The 27780-nt window shown below is 41.0% G+C and overlaps 1 protein-coding gene and 1 long non-coding RNA gene across 3 annotated transcripts in view; one reads left to right on the top strand and one right to left on the bottom strand.

Moving 5' to 3' along the window:
* WWP1 (WW domain containing E3 ubiquitin protein ligase 1) overlaps positions 1-20711 on the bottom strand; it is a 47751-nt gene extending 27040 nt beyond the window's left edge. For both annotated transcript variants that reach the window (XM_079983071.1, XM_079983072.1), the window contains exons 1-4: positions 20431-20711; positions 7047-7137; positions 1965-2106; positions 94-218 (exon numbers count right to left, since the gene is read on the bottom strand). In XM_079983071.1, the coding sequence (XP_079839197.1) occupies positions 94-218; positions 1965-2106; positions 7047-7116 (337 nt within the window). In that variant the 5' untranslated portion in view covers positions 7117-7137; positions 20431-20711. The remainder of the gene's footprint in view (positions 1-93; positions 219-1964; positions 2107-7046; positions 7138-20430) is intronic.
* Positions 20712-20884: 173 nt separating this feature from the next.
* On the top strand, positions 20885-25097 carry LOC307219771. The gene is made up of 2 exons (XR_013840539.1): positions 20885-21021; positions 24420-25097. It is a non-coding gene; the product is annotated as an uncharacterized lncRNA (long non-coding RNA).
* The last annotated feature ends 2683 nt before the right edge of the window (positions 25098-27780 follow it).

Here is a 27780-nt window from a genome sequence, read left to right as displayed (position 1 = left end):
TCTGCAGTTAAACATATATATTACAAAAACCAAGACACATTTTTGTATAAAGATTTTGTTAACTAATGAAATTTAAATAAACTGGAAACTTACATCTTCTATCATGCATTTCCAAAGCTTGTCTAAGATCTACAGTGGCTTTTCCTAACAAAGCATCAGCTTTTAAAGTATGATGGCTCCAAACTTTAAATTCCAAAGTGGTCTGCGGAGTCACATTCCTATAAACAACAAACAAGTTTCAATTCCTTTTTCATCATGGCACACTGCAGTCTATCAGTTTCATCATATTCAACATACAAAACAACAGCTAGACCTAAATAGAGTTTAGACATAAATCTGCATTATGAAGTTGAACAGCTGTGTTTAATAACAGTCAAATTTGTCAATGTTGAATCTCTCCCCCCCCCCGCCCCCGCCCACTGAAAAATGCAAGTACACTGCTCTGAAGACCTCTCCCCAGTCTAGGCACCCAAGTCTAATTAAGTTCCAGATATATGCAAAGTCAGGATATTACACAGTACAGCATCTACACATTTTGTTTTGGCACAGCTTGCATCAGGTTGGAATCCCATAGCAGAAAACACAGGTGGCAGAAACATGCAGCATCCCAGCTTCTAGTTATGCTTAGTTTGCACCTAGAGGGAATCATGTGAATAAAATTGCCAGTTTGAAGAGAATATTTAGAAGGGCCAAGTGCTTGTGAAACAGTCAAACCACTTATTTCCCAGACCAGAATCCTGAAAGCAAGTCTACTTTTTTACAAGCAAAAGCATGGATAGAAGTCTACTGAGTCCTGTATTTATAGGAAGGAAAGGACAGAAAAAAACCTGAATGAGCCTGCATTTATTGTGCCTGGGTAACCCAGCCAGATAGGCAGGGTATAAATAGTAACACCGTAGTAGTAGTATAAATAATAAATTTGTTGTTGTTGTTTAAATAATAAAGTTGTTGTTGTTAAGTGTGTTAAAATGCATTAACATAAAAGTAATTACAAAAAACATTTGAAACTCAAATAAAAATGAATACAATAAAACAAACAGAAAAGAAATTAGAAACATAATGGGAAGGTAGATAAAGTTGTTCTTTAACAAGTTGTAGATTTTTATGCTTAGGCATTGATGTCATAAATCATCAATTTCATACTGATTTGGGCTACATAGCCTCACCTAATCTTTTTGTTACCTATAGATTATTCTTGGCTCTCTATGTAGCCACTGTGAACTGGAGGAATATAGCCAATGTTCTCTGACCACATCATTCATTGCATATCTAGTTATTCCATACTGGGTGGGCAGGGGTGTCAAAAATTGAAGCCCTCCTTATCCATAAGTTCTTTCCCCTGTTAATGTTTCAGTTCTGATACAAACATCGAACATACTTATCAGGGTGAAGGATCTCATATTTTTGTGTGTACACAGATCTTTCAAGAAGAGCAAGAGACTTGGAGCAGTCTCAAACACTACACCTGCTGGTGCTGAATAATATAGTATTTTATATTATTTAACAGTATTTCATATTATAGCACTTAAAGTAAAGCACTTAGATTTATTTTTATTAAGAGGTACAGGTAACTTACATCTTTCGTGGAGATTATGTTTCTGGCCATTGTGTGCAAAAGCAAAATTGAGGAAAACCCATGATATGGCAGCTTGTACTCATGTACTCTCCCTGCAGCTTCACATCCCATCCACCTTCCTCAATCTTTTTCTAGCTGCCCCATGAAAAGGAAGAGAATGGAGGCACAGAGGGGTTGTTGCTGCCCACTGGCCCTTCTTTTGGCCTGTCCCACCCACTTTCTATTTAATTAATTATTTCCTGGCCAAGTGTGCCAAGCGAAATAAGCGTAAGATGCAAGTTTCCTCCATAAAAATCTTGTAAAATAATAAATGCATCTCAGCGAATCATTATCCCACAGCAAGGAAGTTGTTCACAATAATAAATGTTATGAAGAAAGATGTACTTACACAGTCAACTGTTCATCCCATTTTGGATTTGAGGAACTGTTAGATTTAGACGTTTTCTTAACTTCACTATCAGCTACTAGTTCTGTATAGATGGCAGTTCCACCAAACCAGTTCTTTTTTCTTTTCAGTTTGGCACTAGAAACTAACAAAAACATTGCTTATAACCACTGGAAAACATTTCATATTGTACAATGACAAACATATCTATTAAATAATCAATTGAAAAAACAATGTTTGCTTTCTCAGCTTCTGCTGAAAAATGTAGCAGTTCAACTCAATGTTTACTCAACGACAAGTGAAGAGGCATAGCCATACAGCTCAACCCCCAATAGGTCACTGCAACAGTACAAATACCACCTCTAAAAAAATATGAAAGAATAACACCAAAAGTATCTGTATCACACTACTCTTCCATTGTTCTTAAACAAATCAAACATCCTCTGGTCTCAGAAAAGGCAGAAGGATAGCAGAACTTTTTTAGGCACCAGGAAAAAAAATCCAGATAGGGATGATACTAAGTGTGCCTTCCTGGGACAGCATTCCATAAACAGGAAAGGAAGGCCTACCATCTTCTGCACCTCCCTCAGAGGGGACACACAGAGAGAAGGACCTTCAACCTAATGTTCAAGTACCCTATTTCTGGCAGTTTTTTTAAAAAAAATCAAGCAGAACACATTTCATCTTTCATCTTAGGGCAAAAACACTGCCAGGGGCAAGAGGGGATGGTGTGGAATAGCAAAAAGTGCAGATATTTTAAGTGTATGGCTATAGGGGAATACTACTTCTGGCTCTCAGGAGCTTTGGTTTAATATTCAGCATAACTCATTTACAATGTCAATATATATACCTATGATATGCAGTGCTTTTTTCTTTAAAAAATGTTTAGGCGTACTCTCATTTTGACTCAAGAAAATCACCATTTTATAGTTCAAATCATGGGAAATAAATACAGTAAATGGACAAAAGTACAAAGATTCACAAAATGTTTAGGGGTATGCATACCCCTGTGTATTCCGGCGGTGGGAGGGCACTAATGATATGTATACAAACAAACAGGAAAGGGCCACTGTATCCTTCAGAGGCACTGTATAACTCGACATTTTAAAAATTATGGGCCAGTAAACTATTATGAATCCAATACCCACATGGGCCATTTCAGTACTAACATAACAGGGATTAACATGTAGTATTTGATTCCCCCAGACCTATTTTTGAGCATGACACCATCAACTGGGCATCACTGTGGCAAAACTGATCATAAACTTACGGTAAATACACTTCTAGACTAAACAATAGATTATGCTGTTCCGTTTCAAAGTAAACTCCAGCTAAGATCTAATTAAGTTATACATGAGATAGATGCTCATGTTCTTAAGGAAATAAAGTTCACCTCCCTCTTGTTTCTCAGTGGCCCTGTATTGCTTCTTTTCTGTCACCACTCTCTACCTGAAGAGTTTGTTACTAGGGAGTGACTGACAAACTATTATTTGTACTTGCCATGCAAACCAGGATTAAAACACAGACTGTGATCCTGGTTTGCAGAGCAAGCACAAATTACAGTTTGCCAGTTTTGATATAAACAAACTTTGGTTTGCCAAAAAACAGGAAGTGACTAAGTATTTTGAGCACATAAGGGAAGGAAGGAATACACACATCCAAGGCTTCTTCTAGGCTTGTTCTCATAGTGCCAAACCATGTTGAATGGTATACTACGTACTGAGCTATTTTTGTTATATTAGGAAAATAGAAAAACTGAATAAAAACCTGAGTTTTGAAATCATATGCCATTTAAGAAAGTCTTTTTTTAAAAAAAAATCTTTTCATTCTTTCCCTAGATGAATTTCTGTGATCTAATTCAATATTTCCTATCCACTCAATACTTCATCCTTTGCCTAAGGTGAGCAGAATATGGAATAAGTGAATGAAAAGATGAAAAACACATTAAACTAAAAGAAATACAAACTACCCTATATTTCATATAATTTATTATTCAGGTGACAGAAAAGATAAATGGAGGAAATGGCAATGAACTGAAATAGATAACAAAGTTTGCCAGTCTTCCACACCAGAAAATGTGAAGACCATTGTTATTCACATAAAGCCTTAAGCAAACAATATTCACTCTACAGTGTGCTTAAATTGCTTTGCCTTCTTCAGTCTTGACTGCAACAGTCAAGCGAAGTGCAGAAACATAACAGCACTGTTTGTGAAGAACCAATCTACATACAATAATAAAATATACCATGGATGTTATCTAGAGAAGCAAGCTAATAGGTGTTGCGGGCTCATATTTTTTTTAAAAAATGGCTGCATTCATAACATTAGTACTGTGTTGATTTAGCATAGATTAAGAGGCAGGGGGCATGCTGTATCTATAGTATATATTCACCCCTGTACTTCGGTAAAGTACCACCCACATGTATAAGACGCCCCCTATTTTTGGGGATTCAAATTTAAGAAAATGTGGGAGATGGCACAGAGTTGTTGAGCTTTTTTGTGGAGGATTGCCCAGAGTTGTTGTGCTTTTTTTTGGGGGGGGGGATTACGTAGGGTTGTTGAGCTTTGTTTAGGGGGGGTTGCCGAAAATCCACACGCATCCCATAATCTGCCTCACGTCTGTCCCATCACCGGAACAAACTACCAATCGCCCACCCAATTGCTACAGCGTCAGCCGATCAACACCAGCCATTGACGCAGCAACCAATAACACGCCTAACAGTCGCTGACAGCCACGGCAGCAACCAATCAAACGTCCACCCTATGCACTATCCATGTATAAGATGGTCCCCACTTTTTTGCATAATTTTTAAAGAAAACAAACTAGTCTTATACACAGAAAAGTACGGTATTACAAACTATTAGGAACACACCTCTCATTTTCCCTTTTTCACAAATGTATAACTTGACACTGCTACTTATATGTATTGTTTATTATCTATTATATTTTAGTATGTATTATATATTTCTTATTATTATGAATTGTATTTATATAATTTTTAATTTTTGTATTGTGTGGATATTATGGATTTACATTATTTGTTTATTATGTTGCAAACTGCACTGTAGCGTTTTGATGAAGGGTAGTATATACATTTCCTAAATAACAACAGTTTACTGGACAGCAGTAGTTCTAGTCTATTGGAGTTAAATACAGCAGGATTACACTACTGGTGAACCCTGAAAGCAACTATAATCTCAGCCACTGTTCTGTATCAAATTAGATTGCTTTTTAAAATGGAAGATTTCAAATGCAGGGTCATTCAGCAGAAATTGGCAGGGAGGAAGAAGGATTGTTGGACATCTCTAAAACTAGGGGAAAAATGTAACTAGATTTCCTGCCCATCCATGCATACCTTGTTACATCATTTGTGAACTTCAATGACATGGAGTTAGTTACCAGTCAAAGGCTCAAAGGAGTGAAAGGTATTTGGCCCCAAGCCAACTGGGCCTTTCAGAAGTTGCTGTGTTCTTGGCTTCTCAGGAGACCAAAGAGCTAAATAAATGTAGGCTGACATTGCCAGGTAAAATGACATCTCAGACTGGTACTGTTTCAGAGTTTTAAAGTACTATTGAGGCTTTGCAAGAATTACTTATTGGATTTGAGGCACGAAAAGATAACTTAAAGCATTTGTGTCTATTAAGATAATATATGTGAAGTTCTCTGATTATTCTAAAATGCTATACAAATATTTGCCTTTTTCAGCTAAATAAGCTCTCAAAGTAATATACAAAAGTAATACAGAGTTCACTTATTACACTTACATTAATTAAGAGATCTATCTTCCAGTAACCTCAGGTTTAAAGGATGACCACTGAACCATCCAAACAAGCTATACTTTCCTGGTTTCCCAGGAAGATTGTAAGACTCATGAGATATCTGCAGTTTCTTCAGCAGTAACGGGTATAGCTAATAGCCAGCTATTAAACATTGGACTATTGCTGTAATTTTATGATTTCAATATAAACAGACAACAGTGCTGGATGAAAAATTGCTTCACTCCTATACACAAGATGTTTGTGTTTATGGCAGTGGCAATCCACCCCACAATTTACAGACAAGCTCTCTTGCAAGAGGGAAACAGTTGGGATCCATTTTACTGAAAATTCAAAACTAGCATGCTCAGTGGAAAATAGCAGTGTCCGTAAGCCACAACATAAATGGATTGACAAAAAAACAAAGATTGCTCCATCTGCCATTTCTGCAATGCACACTCATCAAGCTTTTACGGAATCAATTCTGTCCTTTCTAAGGAAGATAATTTTTAATTATTTTAGACCACACAGGTAATTAATATAAAATGACTTTGCATGTTTCTGTTAGGTTTTCCAAATGTATAATAAGTTTGTGATTTATAGTTCTATATGTTCGTTGTAATCAGTGGCTAAACAATCAAATGTATACTGTTACCCTATTCAATGTGTGCCACTTCCTACGTAGTCAAAATGACACCATCCACAAACAAGAGGGAGGCATCTGCAGACTTGGAAGAACCTGAAGGCTTGCAGAAGTGCAAAAAATATAGGGAGTGGCCCACAAAAACAGGACTGAGCAGGCTCAGTGGACGTGTAATGCTGGTTGATCATTTGGGGGTTTGGATGAGACAGAAAACTAGAAAGGATAGAGAAATGGAATGGCAAGAAATCTGAACGGGAGCACTCCACTGTACTGTTAATTACTACTGTACTAATATCCATAAGTGTAACAAGGAAGTCTGTTTTTAGAACCCAGAAGACCATTAATGGAAAATACCAACATCCTTGTTAAGGATTACAAAACTGAAAATCTGTATGTATACACAACAGAACCACTAAAGGGAGCTATACAATTTTCTTGACCCATCCCTCTCAGTGGGAGAGGAACAGAGTCACAACGAAAAACTATGGCAATACACTTCACTGTGCATACACAAATTATACCTTCCATTTAAAGAGATAGAGAAAACTAGAAGGACTGGATCAGCACTGACTGGTCACCTTGAAGCAATTTCTGCTCACCAAAGGTGAATAATGGCAAATTACAAGTCTGTGCTAACAAGACGGCATTTAAAGGATCAGGTTTATGATTTGCAAATTTTTACTTACTAGTTACTTGCATTTGCAGTCTTCCATGATAGTTATTACTGCTTCCAGATCTTGGAGAGGCTGCAGCCATGTCAGAGGCTACAACTTCAGCCTATTAAAAAAGAAAGAAAGAAAGAAAGAAAGAAAGAAAGAAAGAAAGAAAGAAATCTTTGACTACATGCACCAGCCACTAGTTTCAATGGCATTGACCACTTTAATATATACTAGACTCTTTTTAAATAAAAAGAAACATTTTACTTCAAATTTAGTCAGTCTTTCAAATCTGTCCAAAAATTTACAAATTGTCAAAAAGTGTATCAACTCACCTGCCCACATATATCCATGTCACAAATTATTAATACAAATATATACCCTTGTTTTACAGTAAATCTCACCACATTTTCAAGAGTTCCTCCTATATCCTCTATGCCATGCTTCCGAATTTTCCAGGAGCATCTGACAGTCTAATATTGAAAACAGACACAAGAGCCAAACACTTGCACAACCCCACACTACATAAAACTTTCAGGAACAGTTTTCAGCAGGCCTGTAGTGCCCCTTAGGTTCTACACATAGTACTTTTGATTCCAGATACTATGTTCGATTCAGGTAAATTTGGTATGTTGAGGACTGCAGAAAACACACATAACAGGATATGAGAAGAATAAAGAACAACTGTACCCCCCCCAAAAAAAAAATTAGTACAAGTATGTGCTAAATGCCACAGAACAATGCTGTATAAAGACCGCAGTGATATAACTGGTATGATTAAACAAATGACCAGTTCACATGCTTATCAGAAGAGATGCTCCAAAATATGGCCAAGTATAAATATCTACATCGGTACATTGTAACATGTATACATTCTGCACAAAGTCTTCCCCATTTCTGAAAGAAAATTTCATGCAGATCATTTATAAATATATCACCACAGACACAAACAGGATTTTGTGAAACTAGCTTTCCCAAACATCTAATTTTTGGTGATAACCATGAGAGCAAATCTTTCTAATAACTGAGTATCAAGAATGATGAGTTTTAGAGAGTCCTATAAAGTTCTACACTGTCTACCACCAAAGATATTTTAAAACAAAACAAAACCTGTGGGGCCAGGCCAGACAAGAAACTGCAGTTACCCCATCCCAACCACTTGCAATTGCAGTTGGTTTATCTAATTATAACCAACCACTTCACAAATCACCCCACCCCTCCATCCAAATTAGCCTTAGGGTTTGTTTGTTTTTAACTAGAATATCTGAGCAATTAACCGCAGTTGCTTAACAGACCTATTTCAACTTCACCCTCCCAATATTTTCCAAAATTCACCTGGTGGCTTCCCAAGACTGTTCACTAGCCTGCTCTCTGCCCTTGACCTTCTCCAGTTGCTGGGCCATATTCTATAAAAAGACTATGCTAAATCTATGCTTGACAATCTATCCCAATTAAAAATAGTGAGGATTTACCATCTTTCTATAACCACATGCATCTGTCCCTAAATGAAATTAAAAGCAGACAAATAGCAGTGTTTGGGGCACTTATGTCTAGTTACTAGAATTATAGAGAAAGGCTTTGGGCAATGAAGAGTGGGCAAAGAATGCTTTAAATAAATACAGAACTAAATGTAATTACAAAACACAGAAACTAAGGTAAATAGTATGGTAAGTTAATGATTTAAAGATTATCTAAAATGTATGGGTACCTAAATAATAGAGCAACACAGTGAATCAAGGAAAGATAAACAGTTGGCACTCATAAATGCAAAAGGGGAAGATGTTCAGTTTGATCATGAAAAAGGTATCAAAAGTAATGATGATGATGATGTAGAATTAGGACTGAGTAGTAAGGTGGACAAGTTTTCTAATGATTCTAAATTGTTCAGGGTTGTTAAAGCAAAGAAGAGATTGCGAAGAGCTCCAAAAATACATCTCCAAACTGACTGAATTGCTAGTTTAACGCTTTATGTAACACATGCATGTTGCAGCAAAAAATCATAATTTCACATACATACTAATGGGGTCTGACAGGTCATGATGGACCAGAAACAAGACCTTATGGTCACAGTAGACAGTTTGATGAAGAGGTAGACCCAGTGTGCAGAAGCAGTGAAAAGGTCAAATTCCATGCTAGGGGTCATTAGGAAAGGAATTGAAAATAAAACTGCTGATATCATAATGCAGTTATACAAATCTATGGTGCAACTGCATCTGTAATACAGTATACAGTTTTGGCTTCCACACCTAAAAAGAATATTGTAGAGATGAGGAAAGTTAAGAAAAGCACCAACCAAAATGATCAAGGGAGTGGAACGACTACCCTATGAAGAAAGGTTGAAGCATTTGGGACTTTTTATTTTTGGAAAAGGTGAGTAAGAGGTGACATGATAGAAGTTCATTAAGTTATGCATGGCATGGACAAATTGAAAAGAAATTAGTTTTTTCTCCCTCACTCATAATGTGCGAATTCTCACTAGAATTTGTGAACATCCAATGAAGCTCAATGTTGGAAGATACAGAACAGATGAAGGGAATTATTCACGTAGAGCACAGTTAAACTATGGAACTCACTCCCACAGGAGGCAGTGATGGTTTTAAAAGACAAGTTCATGGAGGAGAGGACTATCAGTGGTTACTAGCCATGATGGTGATAGTCTGACTCCACAGTTGGAAGCAGTAATGTTTCTGAAAGAGAACAGGTTGCTGTAATAGATGGGCCAGTAAGTTCTTATGTTCTTGGTTGTCAGATGAACCCCTGGGATAGCTCGGTCAGTAGAGCATGGGCCTCTTAATCTCAGGGTTGTGGGTTCGAGCTCCATGTTGGGTGAAAGATTCCTACTTGCTTTAAATGATTTACATTTAAATGCATTTAAATGCATCTTAAAATGATTTACACAACTTTTTATTTTGTCTAGAATGTCATCTCTCGTCACCACTATCAGCCTCAGTTCGTCATACTCCCTTCCTGTAAGAGCTAGTTCAGGCACTAGGACAGAGGTCCTCAAACTTTTTAAACAGGGGCCGGTTCACTGTCCCTCAGACACTGCTGAGGGCCAGACTATAGTTTGAAAAAAATATGAACAAATTCCTATGCACACTGCACAGATTTTATTTGTAGTGCACACAAAAAACAGGAAAAACAATACAATGTTTAAAATGAAGAACAATTTTAATCAACATAAACTTTTCAACTGCACCGAAACTGAAGTTGTTTAAAGAATGAGATGTCTGGAATCCAGGACGCTTTTGAAAAGAGTGTTTGGAAAACTCAGGAACCCAGATTCCCTGCAAATCAACTACAATTAAAGTGTGTGTGTGTGTGTTGGGGGTTGTAATAAAAGGGTACACTTTTTGCCAATTTGTTCACTGGAGATTTCCCCCCCAACTCTCCCACCATGGCCGTCGCCACATGCCCCCAGCCTCACACAAGCAACAACTTGAGAAAGAATGAGAGAGAACGGGGGACAAATCTTTCTCCTGTACACAAATCCCCATTCCCCAATTCTTTCTTTGGTGATACACACGCCTCCTGAGCTTCAGGAGGCTGACATGCAAGTTTGAGGTCAGGGAGAGAGGAGGCGGTGAGTAAAGCCCCGGGGGTGTCCAAGGACACCAGTTGCCGGCTGAAAGCTCTTAGCAAAACCTCGGAGAGAAGAGAGAGAAAAGTGACAGCTCCCCTGGAAAAGTCTTGGTAGAGTGAGAAAGAGTCGTGAAATATAGTAAAATTAAACCCTGAGCTCTCCAGAACTGACGACAAAGAAGGCTTCTATTTCCCCCACACCACAGAAAGGGACCCAAAGGCAGTCCCCCACGGCTACGAGAAGGCAGCAGCAGTAGCGGCAGCTGCAGCTAGAAGCAGCCAGAGGAGTGGCCAGCCCTAGGCGGCGGTGGCCGGGGACTGGAGCCGTGTACGGGCCACCATGCTGGACAAAGGCGCGTGGGCTCTGGAGAGGAGAGGGCACCGCTGGCCACACGGCCCGGCGGAGGATGGCAAGGGCACCTTGCCACATGCGGTAAGGCTCCCCATCATAGCCAAGTCCCCAGTGGCTCCGCTGGGGAGAAGAAACTTTAGGTGTTTCGGAGGGGAAGACGCAGCAGTGGCGGCCCCCAGGAAAAGCAGGAGCAGCCTGGCAGGGTGGAGCTGGAGCCCTGCCTTTGCTTCCGCCTCTCCAAGCACGCACATGCCTCCCTCCAGGCAGCGGAACCCAGCAGGTGCATCTCGTGCCAGGCAGGCCTGTGTCCATCACCCAAGCAGGGGGGGGGGGCTTCCATGGAGCCACCCCTGCTGCCACCACCGCCGCCACCGTTTCTCCCCTCAAAGCCTCCCTTACTAGGCCAAGCCCGGGTCAGACAGATCTCCCAAGTTGAGGTCGATGCACATCCGGGCTTCCCTGTTCTTCTGCTTCAGCTTGGCCTCCAAGCGGGACAGTTTCTGCTCCAGCGAGGACAACGCCATCTTCCCCTCCTCCCCGAGCCGCTGACAATGCCGCCACCGCGCAGCTAGAATACACAAACACCGCAGTGTTTTATCCTCCTCCTCCCACCGCAAAGGCTCAGTTGCACCTTTGCCCGCTGTGCTTGTTTTGCCTCACGGCTTTTCCTCGCTTTCTGCATGTGCAAGGGCACTAAAGTGCTGCCCAAGCTTAGTATCAACACGGCTGTGCCTTCAGTAATATTTTGGACATTCTCCTTGCCAGTACTCATGCATCTCAGGCGGGCTGGGTTTAGGAGGCTGGTGGACCGGATCCAGCCTGCAGCCCTTAGTTTGAAGACCCCTGCACTAGGATCTACCCTTTATCTTCCACTGACAGATGCAAAGAAGTAATTCAGCTTCTCTAGAATCTCCTTATCCTTCTTTAGTACACATTTGACTCCCTATTCATCCAAGGGCCCAACAGTTCCCCTATACTTCAGTTACTAAAGTATTTATATAGCTTTTTGTTGTTGGACTTCAGGTTTTTAGCAATGTGCTGTTCAAATTCTTTTTTAGCATCCCTTACTGTCTTGATTATGGGACGTGGGTGGCACTGTGGGTTAAACCAGAGAGCCTAGGACTTGCCAATCAGAAGGTTGGTGGTTCGGATCCCCACGACAGGGTGAGCTCCCGTTGCTCGGACCCTGCTCCTGCCAACCTAGAAGTTTGAAAGCACGTCCAAGTGCAAGTAGATAAACAGGTACCACTCCAGCGGGAAGGTAAACGGCATTTCCATGCGCTGCTCTGGTTCGCCAGAAGCAGCTTAGTCATGCTGGCCACATGACCCGGAAGCTGTACACCGGCTCCCTCAGCCAATAAAGCAAGATGAGTGCCACAACCCCAGAGTCGGTCACGACTAGACCTGATGGTCAGGGGTCCCTTTACCTTTATCTTACTGTCTTGATTGCATTTGTTTTGCCAAGGATTGTGTTCCACTTTGTTTTCTTCATGTTCTGAAGTCTTTTGGACAAGACTTCAAATTTTTGAAGGAAGCCTTCTGGCCTCTAATAGGGCTTTTGACTCTGCTCATTAACCACACTACTATCCTCTTGGCCCTTATAGTATGTTTATATAGCAGTTGAGCTTCTACTGTTGTGTTTTTTAACAACTCCCAAGCATTTTAATATCTTTGGCTTTCAATTTCCTTTTTATCAATCCCTTCATTTTGGGGGAGTTTCCTGTTTTGAAGTAAAATGTGATTGTGTTATATTTTTCTTGGCAATTGGCCATGTACATGTATATCTAATTAAACAGCACTATGGTCACCACTCTCAACTGGTTTGACAACACTTACATCTCACACTAGATCCTGACACCACTCAAGGTTAAATCCAGGTTCACCACCACTCTGATCAATTGCATGACCAACTGTTCTAGGGCACAGTGATTTAGTGTACAGGCAGCCCCCTGTTTATGTGGGGTTACATTCCAAGGCACCATGGGCAACAGTTAAATCACGTATAACTGAAACCCACTGAAAAAGTCTGCAAACACCCGCTCCAGCTCACCATTTTAGTGATGTTTCAGTAATGTCTTTATGTTATTTCTGGATCTGGCAAAATTATCTGGCAGTTATGCACATTTAGAATTTTCATAAACAAGGGGCTGCCTCTATATAGAAATTTTACCTCTTGGTCATGACTGGAACACATATACAGCCAGTCTATGTATGGGTAATTGATGTCACTCATCACTACAACATCTGAATCCTTAGGATGCTTCCTTGATTTTATTCTTCATCTCAAGATATCCTGAAGCATTTTGATCAGGGCAGTGATAGTATGTTTTGTACTAAATTACTAAGTGGCCCAGTATCACCAACCACAAGAGTCCTGTGGAAGGGCCTGCCCCTTCAGGGATTTCTACCTTGCTAGTCTTAATGTCCTCTTTGATGTCCAGAGTGATGCCACCTCCAGTATGTCATTCCCTGTCCTTTTTATACAGTTTATATTCAGCCAGAGATAGCCATGTCCCACTGGTGCTATGTCTTGTCCACTTAAATTTTCATCAGCTTTCTCAGCTTCATCCCAGGATGGAGGGTCAGTTCCAAATAGGACCCTCCTCAGCTCATTCCTATGCATGTTTACTCAAAGTAACACCAATTTAATTCAATGGTCCTTCCCTCTAGGTAAGTGTGTACAGAACTACATCCAAGTAATATCACAATTGTTTTTTGAGCCATTCAAGGCGTTTGCTACTAACACAGTCAGCAGTATTTCTAAATCATTTTTCTCAACATATTACTTTAGATAGGCTAGTGATATTTTCTTTGGATCACAATGATCTGTTATCCTGTGATTTTTTTTAAACCAAGATTACTCTCCAGAATTTTTGAATAACCAAACATAACCAAATAAATTCATGCATTAAATTCAAGCTAATTATGAGTTATGAAACTGACTTGTTTAACTATCCTTGTGTGTTTTAAGCCATGAACCCTGTTTTATATGCAACACTAAGCCATTGAAAGTACAACTGAACAGAGCAGAAGTCTTCCTCCTAGCCGTACCACAGGAGAAGGAAGGTGGAGCATGTGAGCCCTATACTTCACGTGATCTTTTGGAGGCTCATCCACAGAGCCATTATTACATGTGAATCAGGCAGCTAACCAATTCAAATTTAAGGAGCAGAAGCGGCGGAATGGAGTGGCATTGCTTACCTGACTTCCTAACACAAAGTAAGGAGCAAGAAGGTGGGTATGATGTGGGTGCAGCAGCAGAGTTAATTTGCCTCACCTTCACATTGCCCACTGCCTCATCCCTCCTGTTGGTTCTCAGAAGCAACCTCCACACTGAAAAACCAGGTAAGCTAAACTGTCCCACTCCACCAGCTGCTACTAGTTAAGAATAGTGGAGTTTAACTTGCAAGGTTTCGTTTTAACCAATTTATTTTAACATAAATTCTTAATAAATGACTTTTAAAACCCAAGTATATCAAACATTGATTTTTATCCACCATGCTATAAGATGAACTCACAGGACACACCACATTATCTTACTCACAGTTTCCACTGCCCCATTACACCTAAACAGCAATAACATGAGAACTCAACTTAACCACTAATTCAGGGATGGATGGTACCTTTTCCAGGCAGAGGGCCTCACTCCCTTCTGGGCAACCTTCTGGGGGCCACATGCAAAAGTGAGAAGAGCAGTGAACATTTCACCTTTGTATGATAGGATTATTTCCATGCACATTTACATACCCCTCTCTATTCTCTATCCAGGCAAGAAAGAGTCATTGTCAGAGGCAAAGGACACATTTCAGCAAGGCAAAAACACTCAAATATAAAGCAATATGGGAAAGCAATACCAGTGAAAGGTGTGATGTGGGGAGAGGGGTTGTGGCCTGCAAAAAGTCTGGAAGGCAATGTTTGGCCTGAGCCTGAGGTTGCCTAGCCCTGTTCTAACTGTCCCCAACCTGTGTACACACTCAGCTCTTTTTCATTTTTTAAACAGAAACTCAAAGATTAACACTTTAACCACTTTATTTAGAGGATCATCTTAAGCACCAAGTTTATGCTGATACTCAAGTGAAGGGGCTACAAATCCCACTGGTCTGAGCATACTTAAATCTCTTTTATTTAAATCAATGTGACTTACAAACTGCTCCTATGCATGCTATGGAAGTAAATCAAATTATGCTTAATACTCCAAAGTATGCATAATACTGCAATCTTAGGTGCTTAACTTTGGCTAGACCATGCCTAAAAGGAATATTACATAAGTTACACACATTGTAGAACATGGCTACAGAAACCTCTGAGCCATTTTGGCTAAGCCATGCTTACCTGCCAAGTCACATGATGTCCTATATGTCAGGTGTGAGCTGATAAAAAAGGTAGATGGGCCAAAATGAGTTTTAAAGCCCCATCAACCATCTGCACACCTGGCATCTGAAGCATACCTGCCTTTTCAAAGTGTCATGTCACCCAATGTCATTGTGAAGTCAGGTGATTGGCAGAGGACAGCCCCATCCACCCGTTGAATTAGGCCTGGGGAGCAGGGTTAGAAGACATAAGGATTCAGATCCAGTTCCCTATTGCAGAACATTGGTCTTCAGTTCCTTGTGTTGTAACCCAAAAGTATTGTAATCCAAAAGTAATCATGCCACCACCATTTATTTTTAGGGCTTAGATTTAACAGAAAAAGCAGATATGAAGAGACCAAATGTAAAGGAACTCCATTATGTGGAAGAAGGCATTGTGACAGCTACAGCATGTTTCTACTTTATCTTTTAGTGTGTATACTTTCCCAACAAATCAATGCTATACATTAAAAATCCAAAATTTAAAGTAGCAGTAAAACCAATTAACACGAAAATAACAGCAATAGATAAAATCCTAAAATCATCCAAAAGCTGACCAAATTACAACAAAAACAAAAAACAACCCAGGGTTTCCCTGAAGATCAACAGAAATGGAGCCATATGAATTCCCTCAGAGACGGCATTTCAGAAATATGGGGTTTGTACTCAACAACCTGATCATTTTTATCAGTGGACCACAGAGAAGGGCCTTGGATGTCAATCTCAGGTTTCTAGCAGGTACTTATTAATGTAGGCAGTCCTTCTGACAGTCTAGACCCAAAGTCTTTACTATTTTAAACACCATCACCTTAAATTGGGCCCAGAAGTGAACAGGCAGGTAGTGTAACTGGCGCTGTAATAAGATAAGAACGCTTGACTCCTAGAAGTGTTCTTGCTACCACATACGTGGTGCAGTAATTGAAACTACTGTATCATCTTTAAGAGAAGCTCCATGCAGAGTGCATTCAAGTAATCCAACCTGAATGTAACCAACACAAATGACACTGAGGCATGATCTGCCTCCTCTGGATAAGACAAAACAGCTCAAACTAGTTAAAACACATGGGCCACCAATGTTACATGTGCCTCCACAGATAGCACCAAGTCCAGGAGCACTCCCAAAATGTTCACTTGACCCCTTAGGGGGAATACAATGCCAACTGGATGTGCAGTTTTCCCGAACTCACAGCACTTTTGTCTTGTTGTTTAACCTCATCTATCCAAACACTGCCCCCAGGTATCTGTTCAGGGTTTCCTTAGGATAAGAATGTGGAAAAGAGAGATGGAGCTGCATGACCTCACTAGTAGTTTCATGTATGTTAAAAAGTATGGGAAATAAAAAAGGACCGTGAAGAATGCCAAAGGACAATAGGTAGAACATAAGTCCTCCAGCACCATCTTCTGAACTGTAACCCCCATGCAGGAACAGTGTCCTCAAGTGACATCTGAGACAGACAGCTATGGTCAATGATATAAAAAGCCACTGAGAGGTCCAGAACCAAGGAGATTGTGCTCGCCCCATGCCCATTCTCTAGCACAAGTCATTCACACATGCATTTTCTGTCCTGAACCCAGACATGTAATCCCTGACCCAAATACTCTATTCTTCCATCCCAAAAGAGTTGCTTCCTTTTTATTTACTCCTTAATTTTCCTGGGTGTTTAAAGAAGCATTTTCCTGATCTTTCCATATAGCTCCTGAGCAAGTGGAAGGGGAGTATTTTACTTAAGAAAAAATGATTGATGTTCTCCCACACCTCTTCTTTCTGATTATATGGTTTGGAGAGATTAAGTTTCCCCCCCAGCTGCTTAAGGAAAAAATAGTAAGCTTCTGCCAAACTTATGCATGGGTGGGGGGCATACTAAAGCTGGAGAGAAATAAGTATTCAGATCAGTGCTGTATTAGTTTGTTGTATGATTTAAAAACCTCTATATACTTGAGATCAACCAATCAAATCCAATGAGGCTTACTTCTGGGCAGAACAGGCCTGCAAATTTTAACATTAGTGAAAATTGAAGCAGGGCAGTCTTTATTTTGGATCACTCAATCTGGAACACTTTTGTCTCTAGCATTTCCAAAGGAATGTTGCAGGAAATAGAAAGGTTTCCCATCCTGTGTTAAATCATGGTTTAGAAAGACATATACAAAAAGAAGCAAACCTTGGGCTCCCACTCCCCTTCTTCCATTTTCTCCTCCTACACAGATGGAATAGAAAGACTATGGAAACTTATTTCCTGTTTCCTATAAACATGACTTCTTATTTTGCCAGAACTGGAAATAATTATTCTTATTTAAACTGACTGTTTAGCACTGTTGGTGTTAAACTATGATCTACCATTTAGACAAAATGTAAAGTTATAGTTAAAAGAAACTAAAAGTAAAAGCTTCCAAAATTCTCCTGGCCATGTGGATGAAAATAGGGGAGCACTCAAGCCTGAGGTTCACTGTGGCTCTTGTGTTGAGGAAAACCTTTGTTTAGTGTGATGTCTAAATATGTCCTAGAAGGTCCAAATAGAATGATTCCATATTGCAGGTTGGGGTTAAAGATGGGTGCTGAATCTGATGAAAGCTACTGCTGTAGAACACCTGCATGCCAAAAAAGCAACATCTGAATATGTACAGTATTTCGGTCTCAAATCATGGTCTAAGGCTTCTCTGTATCGTTCCAATTTTAGTATATGTGCTGCCGAAGGATAAAGTGCGAGACTGGTTACATTACGCTCAGATTAAAGAAGTCTTTAAAAATGATAAAAAGGTAGGGTTCCAGGTGGAGAAATCGAAGTTGGAAACAGAATTGTTAGAACCAAAGACTAAGGTATTATCAAGAATGTATAACTTGCTGTTAAAATGGAACACACAAGATGAAATGATTAAATCGGTTATGATAAAGTGGGCTCAGGACATTGGGTATAATATTATGTTTGAGGACTGGGAAAGGTTGTGGACCACTGGGCTGAACTTCACTGCATGTAATGCTCTGAAGGAAAATGTAATGAAAATGATATATAGATGGTACATGACCCCAGTTAAACTTGCCAAAATATACCATTTGTCTGATAATAAATGTTGGAAATGTAAAGAACATGAAGGAACATTCTTTCACCTCTGGTGGACCTGCCCTAAAGTGAAGGCCTTCTGGGAAATGATATATAATTAGTTGAAAAAGGTATTTAAGTATACCTTCACTAAGAAACCAGAGGCCTTCCTTCTGGGTATTGTCGGCCAGAAGGTGTTAAAGAAGGATCTAACATTTTTTATGTATGCAACAACGGCAGCAAGGATACTCATCGCTAAGAGCTGGAAAACTCAAGATCTACCCACACTGGAAGAGTGGCAGATGCAGCTGATGGACTATATGCAACTGGCCGAGATGACTGGTAGAATCCGAGACCTGGGACAGGAGAGGGTTGAGGAAGACTGGAGGAAATTCAAGATTTATCTACAAAAATATTGCAATTTGGTAGAATGTTAAGAAGGATGCTAGATCACAAATAACTGCCTACCACCGAATTAGATCTGAATTTGACGATAAGTGAGATTAAGGAAAATATAAATTTCTTGGAGAATTGTTAGATTTTATTTAAATGAGTGGAGATAAGATCGCAAACAAGTGGGTAATTTGCTTGGAAAAATTTTTTGTAACAATGTAAGTGGGAGCGGGAGATGTGAGGGAGTCCAAAGAAATGACGAAATTATGTTATGATATAAGTAATGTCGTTTATTTATGCATTTGTATTCAAAAAAACTTTAATATGTATTAAAAAAAACAAATCATGGTCTAAGGCACATAGTGCAGCAACTGCACTAAAAACACGTCTGAGTATAGCTGGTGTCTCATGAATACCCTGGAAACCCTTGAGTTTGTAACAGAAAAACAGGACATGATATATTTGATTCATACTAGAAACTTAATAATAAAATACTCAACAGTGCACATTCAGCCATGTAGATTTACAAACACACAGTACTTGAGCACTAATTGTAATAACTTGTAGAGTTGTTAACATTTTGGGAGAGTTCAGCTGCATAAGACTTAGAGCAGACACTGTCACATCACCTCAACACTGAAGTATTGTAAGCCTCTATTATGCAGGACCTTCCTTGTTCTGATCGAGTTTCTGAAGAGTCCCATTACCGTCCTATTGCATAACACTATCTTTTTTATTATTAGCATTCGTTAAGGCTACATCATAGGCCCACTTACTTGGAAGCAAGTCACATCAGATTCAGTGCAACTTAACTTTCAACCAAGCATACAACAGAATCCAGCTGCAAACAATATTATTTCAGATACGTGGTATTCTGGCAGGAAGGTATGATCAATCGTCGCAGGCCTTCCATTCCCTTTGCAGCAATAGAGAAAAGCAATGTTGTGCAGTATTTTGGGCAAAAAGAGGGAGGGTGATAGGACGAAGCTGGGGGGGCGGGGGAGAGGAAGAGAGAGAAAGAGAGAATGACAGGCTGCAGAGTCACAGTAGGTCATCCCAAAGTGAGAGTGCCTCTTCCTTCTTCCTCTACCCCCTTTCCAAGAACGAAGGTAAACAGCAATCAAAATGTAACTAATATTCTCCTCCCCCTTTGGATCGAGAGGCAGGGGGCCGCCCTGCCGGGACTGCTTCCCAGGGCGCTGACGGCTCTGCCAATCCACTCAGCGCTGCTAACAGGGTTCAAGGCTCAAGCTGGCCCATCTCCCACGGCCTGCCTTACCCCGCCCCTGCCGCCAGTTAAAGATCCATGAAATGAATAAACAAGGTGACACCAGGGCAAGAGTGGCAAAAGGGTTGGAAGGGGGAGGCAGGCAAAGCAAGAAGACACGGGGCACCCTTCGCCCTCCACCCCCCCCCCGAACCAGCAGGAGGGCCCGGCAGAGAGAGAGAGAAGGGGTGGGTGCGAGGGGGGGGGGAGACTCGCAGTTTCGCACCCTTTCCTCCCACCCACTAAAGCGAGGCACCCCCCTCCCCCAAAGGGGGCGAGAAATGCAGGGCCCCCACGACGCTTCTCTCCCTCAGGAGTCTCCGTCAGGCCACCGCCGCCGCCAGGAACCGACCGAGAAGAGCTGGCGTTGGCTGCGCAGCCTGTTTATTTGTCAGTCAGTCCAGTCAAGCTGGCTGCTTTTTGGTGCCTGCCTTACCGTGGCTCTGAGCCCAGCTGCGTTGTGGTGCCGCCGCCGCCGCCTCGCTGTGGCGGAGGGTTGTCCTTCCCCCTCCACGCCAGCCGCCGCCGCCGCCGCCGCCGCCTCAGCCCTCGGCACCGCTCCCAAACGCCGCTGCCACTAACGCCGCTGCCGCCACAGCGCAACAAAATGATGCCATCTCACAGCAGCGGCATTGGAGGCTCCCCTCCTCCTGGCTCACAGAAAAAAGAGACACACAGAAAGAGAGAGAGAGAGAGAGAGAGGGGCAGAGATGGCGCGCGCGCGCCCCGTCTCCCGCCTGCCACTGGCGGCGCGCGCCCCAACCGTCGAGGTGGAGAGGGAGGGAGGGAGGGAGAGAGGAGGAGGATCCGGCGCGAGGCAACCCAAACGCGACTGAAGCGGCGAAAGGAGAACGGGGGCGGGGCGGGGCCGCCCTGCGCACGCGCACACATGGCGCTTCGAGCCCTACTACGCAAAAGGAGCTGAGGAGATGGAACTTGTCGGAGCAAAGAGCAGCAGTTTGATTTACAGTAGTACCGCTCTCCGCCGGCGAGCGGAGGTCCCGGGCTGAACCACTGGCTGAGAAAAGTAAGGGGGTGGGAACTGAGGAAAGAATGTCTTCAAAGAAGCGCGCCGTTTGGCCCGGGCTGAACCAAGTGGGAGAGAAAACGAGACGGGTGGGAGGGGGAGTATAGTATTATACCGAATTGACTGGAAAAGCTGGGCGAGTGGGGGGGGGTTTAGAGTTGCTCAAGAGGACACGACTGAGTTTTTATTTTAAAAAATAAAAACAAAATATTATTATATTTGTGCATACATATAAGCTCCTAGGGCTCGATAGGAAGAGGTGAGCCTGTTCAACAAGCCTCTCTGTGTCATGAATGGAATAACCTGAGCAGGTTTGTGGCTTGTCAGCCGATGAGGCAAAACTGATGGAAGGTCGAAGGTTTCAACCCCAAGGCCAGCCCAAGACATTTCGGCACCTGAGGCGAGTCACAAAATGGTGCCACCTCCTCCCTACTAAGGAAAAAGGGGTAGAAGTGAAGATCTGCATCAGGAAGAAGGGGGTTGTAAATATATACAGCAGGATTGTGGGTCTGCCACCTGAGGCAGTTGCCACACCTTCCCTCATGGGTGGGCCGGCCTTGTTCATGCCTATGTTCACTTACCTGGGAGTGAGCCCCAATGAACACAGTGGGACCCACTTCTGAAGAAAACATGCATAGCATTACCCTGTAAAGCAACTAAAGAAGGAGCATGAATTGTTACCTAGCCAGTTGTAAACCAATCTGACCCGAGTTTCCCCCTATCTGACCACTTGGCTAGGGTTAGTTTCCTTGTTTGATGCTGAGGGAAGGCAAAAGCAATTTCAATTGTATAGCATATCAAGTCTGCAATGCTAAACATACTAAGGCATCATCCAACTTGGGGGCATGCACAAGGCCTGCCCCAAGACAATTTGCTGCCCGAAGCAGGAGTTGGCTGGAAGGGCAGCTGGATCTTACTTCAGCACTGGCAAAGGGACAGTGACTTCCATCACACCTGAGAACAGCAGTCTGGCTTAACCAGCATGGTGTATGACTCATAGAGGATTGTCATATTTTAAAAGGTTAAAATCCAGATACATTTCCTGGCTATGTCCAGAAAATTTCGGACGTATGGCAACCCTAGACTCATACAGCTCTCCAGTATGGCACCACCAGCACTTATTTGTTTACAGTACTACATGCATCTCTGGCTGTTTGGATATATGAATCTGCAGTGTGTATAGCAAGGTTGGGGTACTAATTCATTGTGTTTGGATAAGTGATTCTTTTGTATAACAAGCATTTGGATAGTAGGGCCTGTGTGCATTTCCAGAACTCTGAACAACACACAGGAAAACTATAGCATATTAAGTTCTCTGAAAAGTAGTTTTCAACAAATATATATATATGAAGCATAAGAAAATGGCATGGAGAAACTTCCTGTCCTCACTGACATTTTTCAGAGGGCAGAAATTTATACGTTAACCTTAGCCCAACTTTTTTAAGTTAAGAGAAATTACATAAGGCACACACACGAATCATATTCCAGTGATGGTGTGACATGCAGCAATTGCATATCCTAGCATGCAATACTTTAAGTTAGCAGGATCAAATTAAAACTCCATATACTATTGGACCCATCATCTCAGCAGGGTATACCTTTTCATTATGCTGGAAGGAAATGTAATATGCTTCATGCAGGACTCTTACTTTTTAAATTGACCTCAAGGTTCTAGAAAGGTTATATGCCAAGCCATAAATCAAAACATATTTAATATCTCCGCAAAGGTTTTTCATCCAAGTGGATTCGAATACTGAAAAGAACACGAGCGAGCAAGGTATTGAAAGTAGAATAGTGTCCATTCAATACATCACTTTTAGGAAAGGCTATTTTGAACTTTTTAAAGACAAGCTATCCTTTAGTGTGTGAGAGAATAACATTCTGTACTCTCTTCAAAAGCTTGGAAGGTCTTGCCACAGCACTTTTCTTTTAACAGATTAAGCATTTACAAGGCTTAACATGAAATGCTTTTGCAATAGGTAGTTATTAAGCAACTGTTTGAGGTATAAACAACCAAGAGCCCAATTCAAATTCTCACTCAGCCATGAAGCCCACAGGGGTGAATTTGGGCCAGGGATGGGTGAGCTTGGGCCAGTCAGCCTAACTCCAGGACAGTTGTACAGATAAAATGGAGAAGGGGAGAATGGCATATGCCATTGCCTTTTTAAGTAAGGCAGGATATAAGTATAGTAAATAAATAAGACAAGGTAACAATTGTCTTGCAGTATAATTTTTGTGGACTAGACTTCACTTCATCACAGGCATGGTGGCCTCTTCAGCTGCCAGGGGCATATGTGCATGTATGTGTATACCCAAATGAAAAGAAGAAAAGTTAGTAGCAGTAGTAATACCCTACAAGTTTCAGATAAGCCACTACTACAGTCTTTCGTGACTGGACTTAACTGTCAGGGGTCCTTTACCTTTATCTTTTACTCTTTTCATTTCATGATCTTTTAACCCCACTGTTTACACTAGAGTAGGGTTGCAAGCTATATCAGTTGGATGAATCAATTAAAAAGGTGCCTCTGATTAAAATATTTCTTGAACTAGATTTCCAAAGAAGCAGCCTGCTATTTTGTTGCAGCGAAAACAACAGAGAGACTTGTGGCACTTAAAAGAGATAACATATTTATTATGGCATAACTGCAGTTCATGTCATCTGATAAGGCAGATTAAGGTCCTTTCCCTTTCTTAGAATCGTACACATGTTCAGCCTTTTGACCAATTAATCTTCAAACAGCATACAAACAAATTTTAAAACAAGATAAAATGCAAATAATTAAAGCAAGCAGGTATTTTTAAAAAGGAGAAGGAAAACAAGCACAATAGCAGCACAATAAGCAGCATGCATTTATGGTTTTAAATTGATCGTATACACTGTCCCAAAGGCTACACAGTATTCAAATTAGTGTTCTGTTTCCCTTGCACATTGTGGTCCTAATCTATATCTAATAATATTTTGATGCATGTGTGATTATTCTCCTATGGGATGAGCATACTCGGGCACATCAGTCTAGTTCAATAGAACTAGATGACCATTCTGATGCACATTTGTATCAGCTGCACGTACAGCCCTACTATGCTGGGGTAGGACTAAATAAGAGTAAATTCCTGCCATATTCTCAAGTTTACCTTAATTAACATGCAAAGAGCTGTGGTTTCATTTAGCAACTCAGCTCTTCCATGCTGATCTAGTTTCTGTTTACTGTGTCTTGTTTAGGAAACAGCAATAAATACTTACCTGCTTTGTAAGCAACTTAGATCAACATGTCTACCCATAGCTATGGCTTAACACTGTTGCAATTTGCAGATTTGCCTTTTCCAACATGCCCACAAATATTCTTTCTGTTTCTGCCACAACCAACCACCACCACTTCTTTCTTTTTTTCTTTTGGCAGAAGACCCAGCCTGGAGAAGAGAATTCTGGTGAGCTCAACAGCTTTCTCACTACATTATATCATAGGCACCTACACAACACCAAAAAAGAGGAAGCAAATTTGCACAAAATGTGCCTGTGCCAATGTATAGATATAAAATTTGAAAGAATATCTATAATTTAAATGCATCTCACCATCATGGGAAAAACTGACCCAGTGATGCCTGGAACTGCTCAGTCTGCTGTCCTGTTGCTGACTGCTAAGGGACAACTTCAAGGCCCCTGCTTGCCCTTGGTTCTTAATTTTTAAACCAGGCTTAGACCAAACAGTCCTTTGTAGAGGCCAGTCCTCTGTACAGTCTCCCTGCTTCTTTATGGTGTTTTCCAATTAGTCCTCATGCTATGCTAGTGTTGCCTTTGGATCTCCACTCCTGCCCCCATAAACCAACATAGTTACCTTCAACTTCTAGCTTTGTAAGGTGAACAAGAAGAAAGATCAGTGGATAAAAAACTTAAGATTCTCACATGACAGAGACGTAGATCAGCCCTGGTATTTCCAGTCCTCTCCTGCTACAGAATTACTGTTGTCAGTTCTCTTTACCTTCTCAGTCTTTCTCTGCCCAGCATCAGATTTACATAGAAATAAGATCCTGTTTTGTCCAAAAGTATTTTCTAGAAAATAAATGCCTTAATAAATGCCTCTTAGAGATGTTTTTGATTCTATTGGCCATAGTAAAATTATCTCATCGCTCTACCCTGAATTGGCCATTGTTTGCTTATACTACAACAGAACAGCAGAACAGAATGAGAGGTCAGTTATCCTGAATCAAATATTTAGCCTCTCCCTTTCCACACAGCTCTAGCACGAAGTTGTTTTGTATACAGAATTTCGCCTTGTGAACTGCTTTGCCCATAAGGTGAGGCATAAATGCAAACAATAATAATTAATAATGCTATTCATAGGGTACATAACCAGAATATCATATAACACCAATCCTGGCACAATTGTGTGTTATGCCATTGTGGGGTGTTGGTAAGAGTATTCAACTATTTAGCCAAGTGACTTTGAGCTATTCACTGTCTCTCAGATGTACATAGAAGAACTGAACCTGGGACTAATTCAGAGTCAGGGCAGATAATGGAACACTGGTGCAATATGCTTTCAGCAACCTGCCCCTTACAAAAGGGAGACTATGTGCCTCTGAATATGCTCCTGTAAATGTCAGTCCTCCAAGGCTATTATCTAATATCCCAACATTTGCAAGCCCTCAAGTAATTCTGATTTGATAATGTACTCTAATGGCACAAATTCCAGCATGGGGCAACTGGCAGCATCACAAAAAGCCTGGATAGCTCAGTTGATTAGAGCATCGTGCTGATAATGCTGAGGTTGCAGGTTTGATCCCCATATGGGACAGCTGCATTGCAGGGGGTTGGACTAAAATCAAAATCAAATCAAATTGGCATCACAGTATAAAACATTTCAGGTGACTGGGATGATTAAAAGGACAAGGGTGAAGCTGTCAAGGATCATCAGGTCACACTGTGATCGTGTGCACTTAGATATTCTGCTTTGCCCTGTCCCCGCAAAGGATGGTTCGTTGGAAACCCTTTCGGGCAAAATTGTGCCTAAAAAGGAAGCTACTAAAACAGTGATATTTTTTTCCCGATCTGCCAGGAGAAATCTCATTTGACTTCTTTGTGTTACAGGCCGGAGGTCCAACATTTTGCTCAGACCAGTTGGCAAGGTCTACTGTGTAGAGAGCAATCTAAGAGAATGTGGTCCATTGAATCAAGTACTACTTGGTTGCAGGCACACAGACGGGCTTGATATGGGGTATGAGAGAATCTACCTTTGGTCACTGCAGAGGGGAAGGCATTTAATCTTGTGAGCATAAAGGCTCTTCAATGGGAAGGGAGTAGTAGATCCTTTAGATATTTGGCACAGGTTCCGTAGAATGTTGTAATACCTAAGGCCTCCGGAGAACAGGATCTCGGAGTATGAGGTAACAAGCGCTGTCTTTCGTGGTCGTAGAGCTACTGCTTGATTATTTGGAATATGTAACTTTCGTCACATTGGACTAGATGGTCCACAGGGTCCCTTCCACCTCTACAATTCTATGATTTACAATTTTTTATTGCATCAAACAAAGATTCATCCTTGCTCTAACATTACAAACTGGGAACTGGGAAAGGAGAATCCATACTAAATAGATCAATGGTGGTTTTTAAAGTCTAGTCCGACTTGTGGTTGAAACAAAATGAATGCAATTGGCAGCTCTTTAGAGAAACAGTGGAAATCCAGTCAGCATGTTCTACTCCCTACATCTGATCAGAGCCTAGTAAAACTCAAAATCAGTTCCTCTTTACTGTATGTTAGAAATACCTATTGTGGAGAAAGTGCCATTCAGAAGATTGCAAAATGTCTTGTGCAACTGAAGTGTTATGCACGTACAACATGACAAAGTTAAGTACTTTTAGGTCCATTGATTTCAATGGAAAACAGTTATGCATATCCTTAACTATCCCAGTGGAAATCAATGAAATGCAAAAGTGCTCAATTTTGGCTACACCATGAGCTGAGCACTGATTTCTCAATGGTCTATCATGTTACTGAGGATGTTCAGTTTTCAGCCCAGTCTTAAGATTTTTAAAAGGTTAGATTTATGGCCAAGTGCCTCCTTGGGCATTCAGCCATATTAACCCTGCCCACAATAAGCAATAAATCATAGACAAATGTAGCTACAGTGGTAATGTTCTTTTATAGAACATTATGATCAGCAGTATCATTCACAGACTTGAGTGATCTAGCTGTCATATAGAATGCTTAAGAAGTTTCATAGTTTTAATTTTAATACAAACATGTAAAATATACGTAGTAAATTAATATCAAAAGAAAATGTTTGAAGCAGTGCCATAGACATGTTTTGATCCCAAAATAATTGTTCCACAAACTTTGGTAGGCCTCTGCGGCTACTTTTCAGCATTGTCTTTTCAGTTTTCACTTTCTGTAAAATTTCATCTCTGCTGCAGATTTTAACTTGCCATTATCCAACTTCAAGACATACGTTGGCCTGATCAAGCTATTATTATTACAAGACATTTCTATCCATCCATATAGGAAGCTACTGTCTTCATAACATCTGTTCTATAGTATTGTGACAACTCTGATATGTAGTAGATGAATCTTGTCTCTACTCCTGCTCTGTGTTTCTCCTTTCTTTTCTCCACCCCTCTTATTGGGATTCTTTTACTAGGTCTCAGTTAGTGGGTCATCTATGGGTCTCATCTATGAGTCATCACCCATAGATTAAATTACTTGTGGCAGGCAGTGTCACAGAATCAATGGTGCTTCTAGGGCTAGCTGGCATGTGACCCTTAGA

This window comes from Podarcis cretensis, assembly GCF_951804945.1.
Source record: "Podarcis cretensis genome assembly, chromosome: 7".
Lineage (NCBI taxonomy): Eukaryota > Metazoa > Chordata > Lepidosauria > Squamata > Lacertidae > Podarcis > Podarcis cretensis.
Note: the sequence above shows the minus strand (reverse complement) of the source record. Positions and strands in the feature narration are given on the sequence as shown.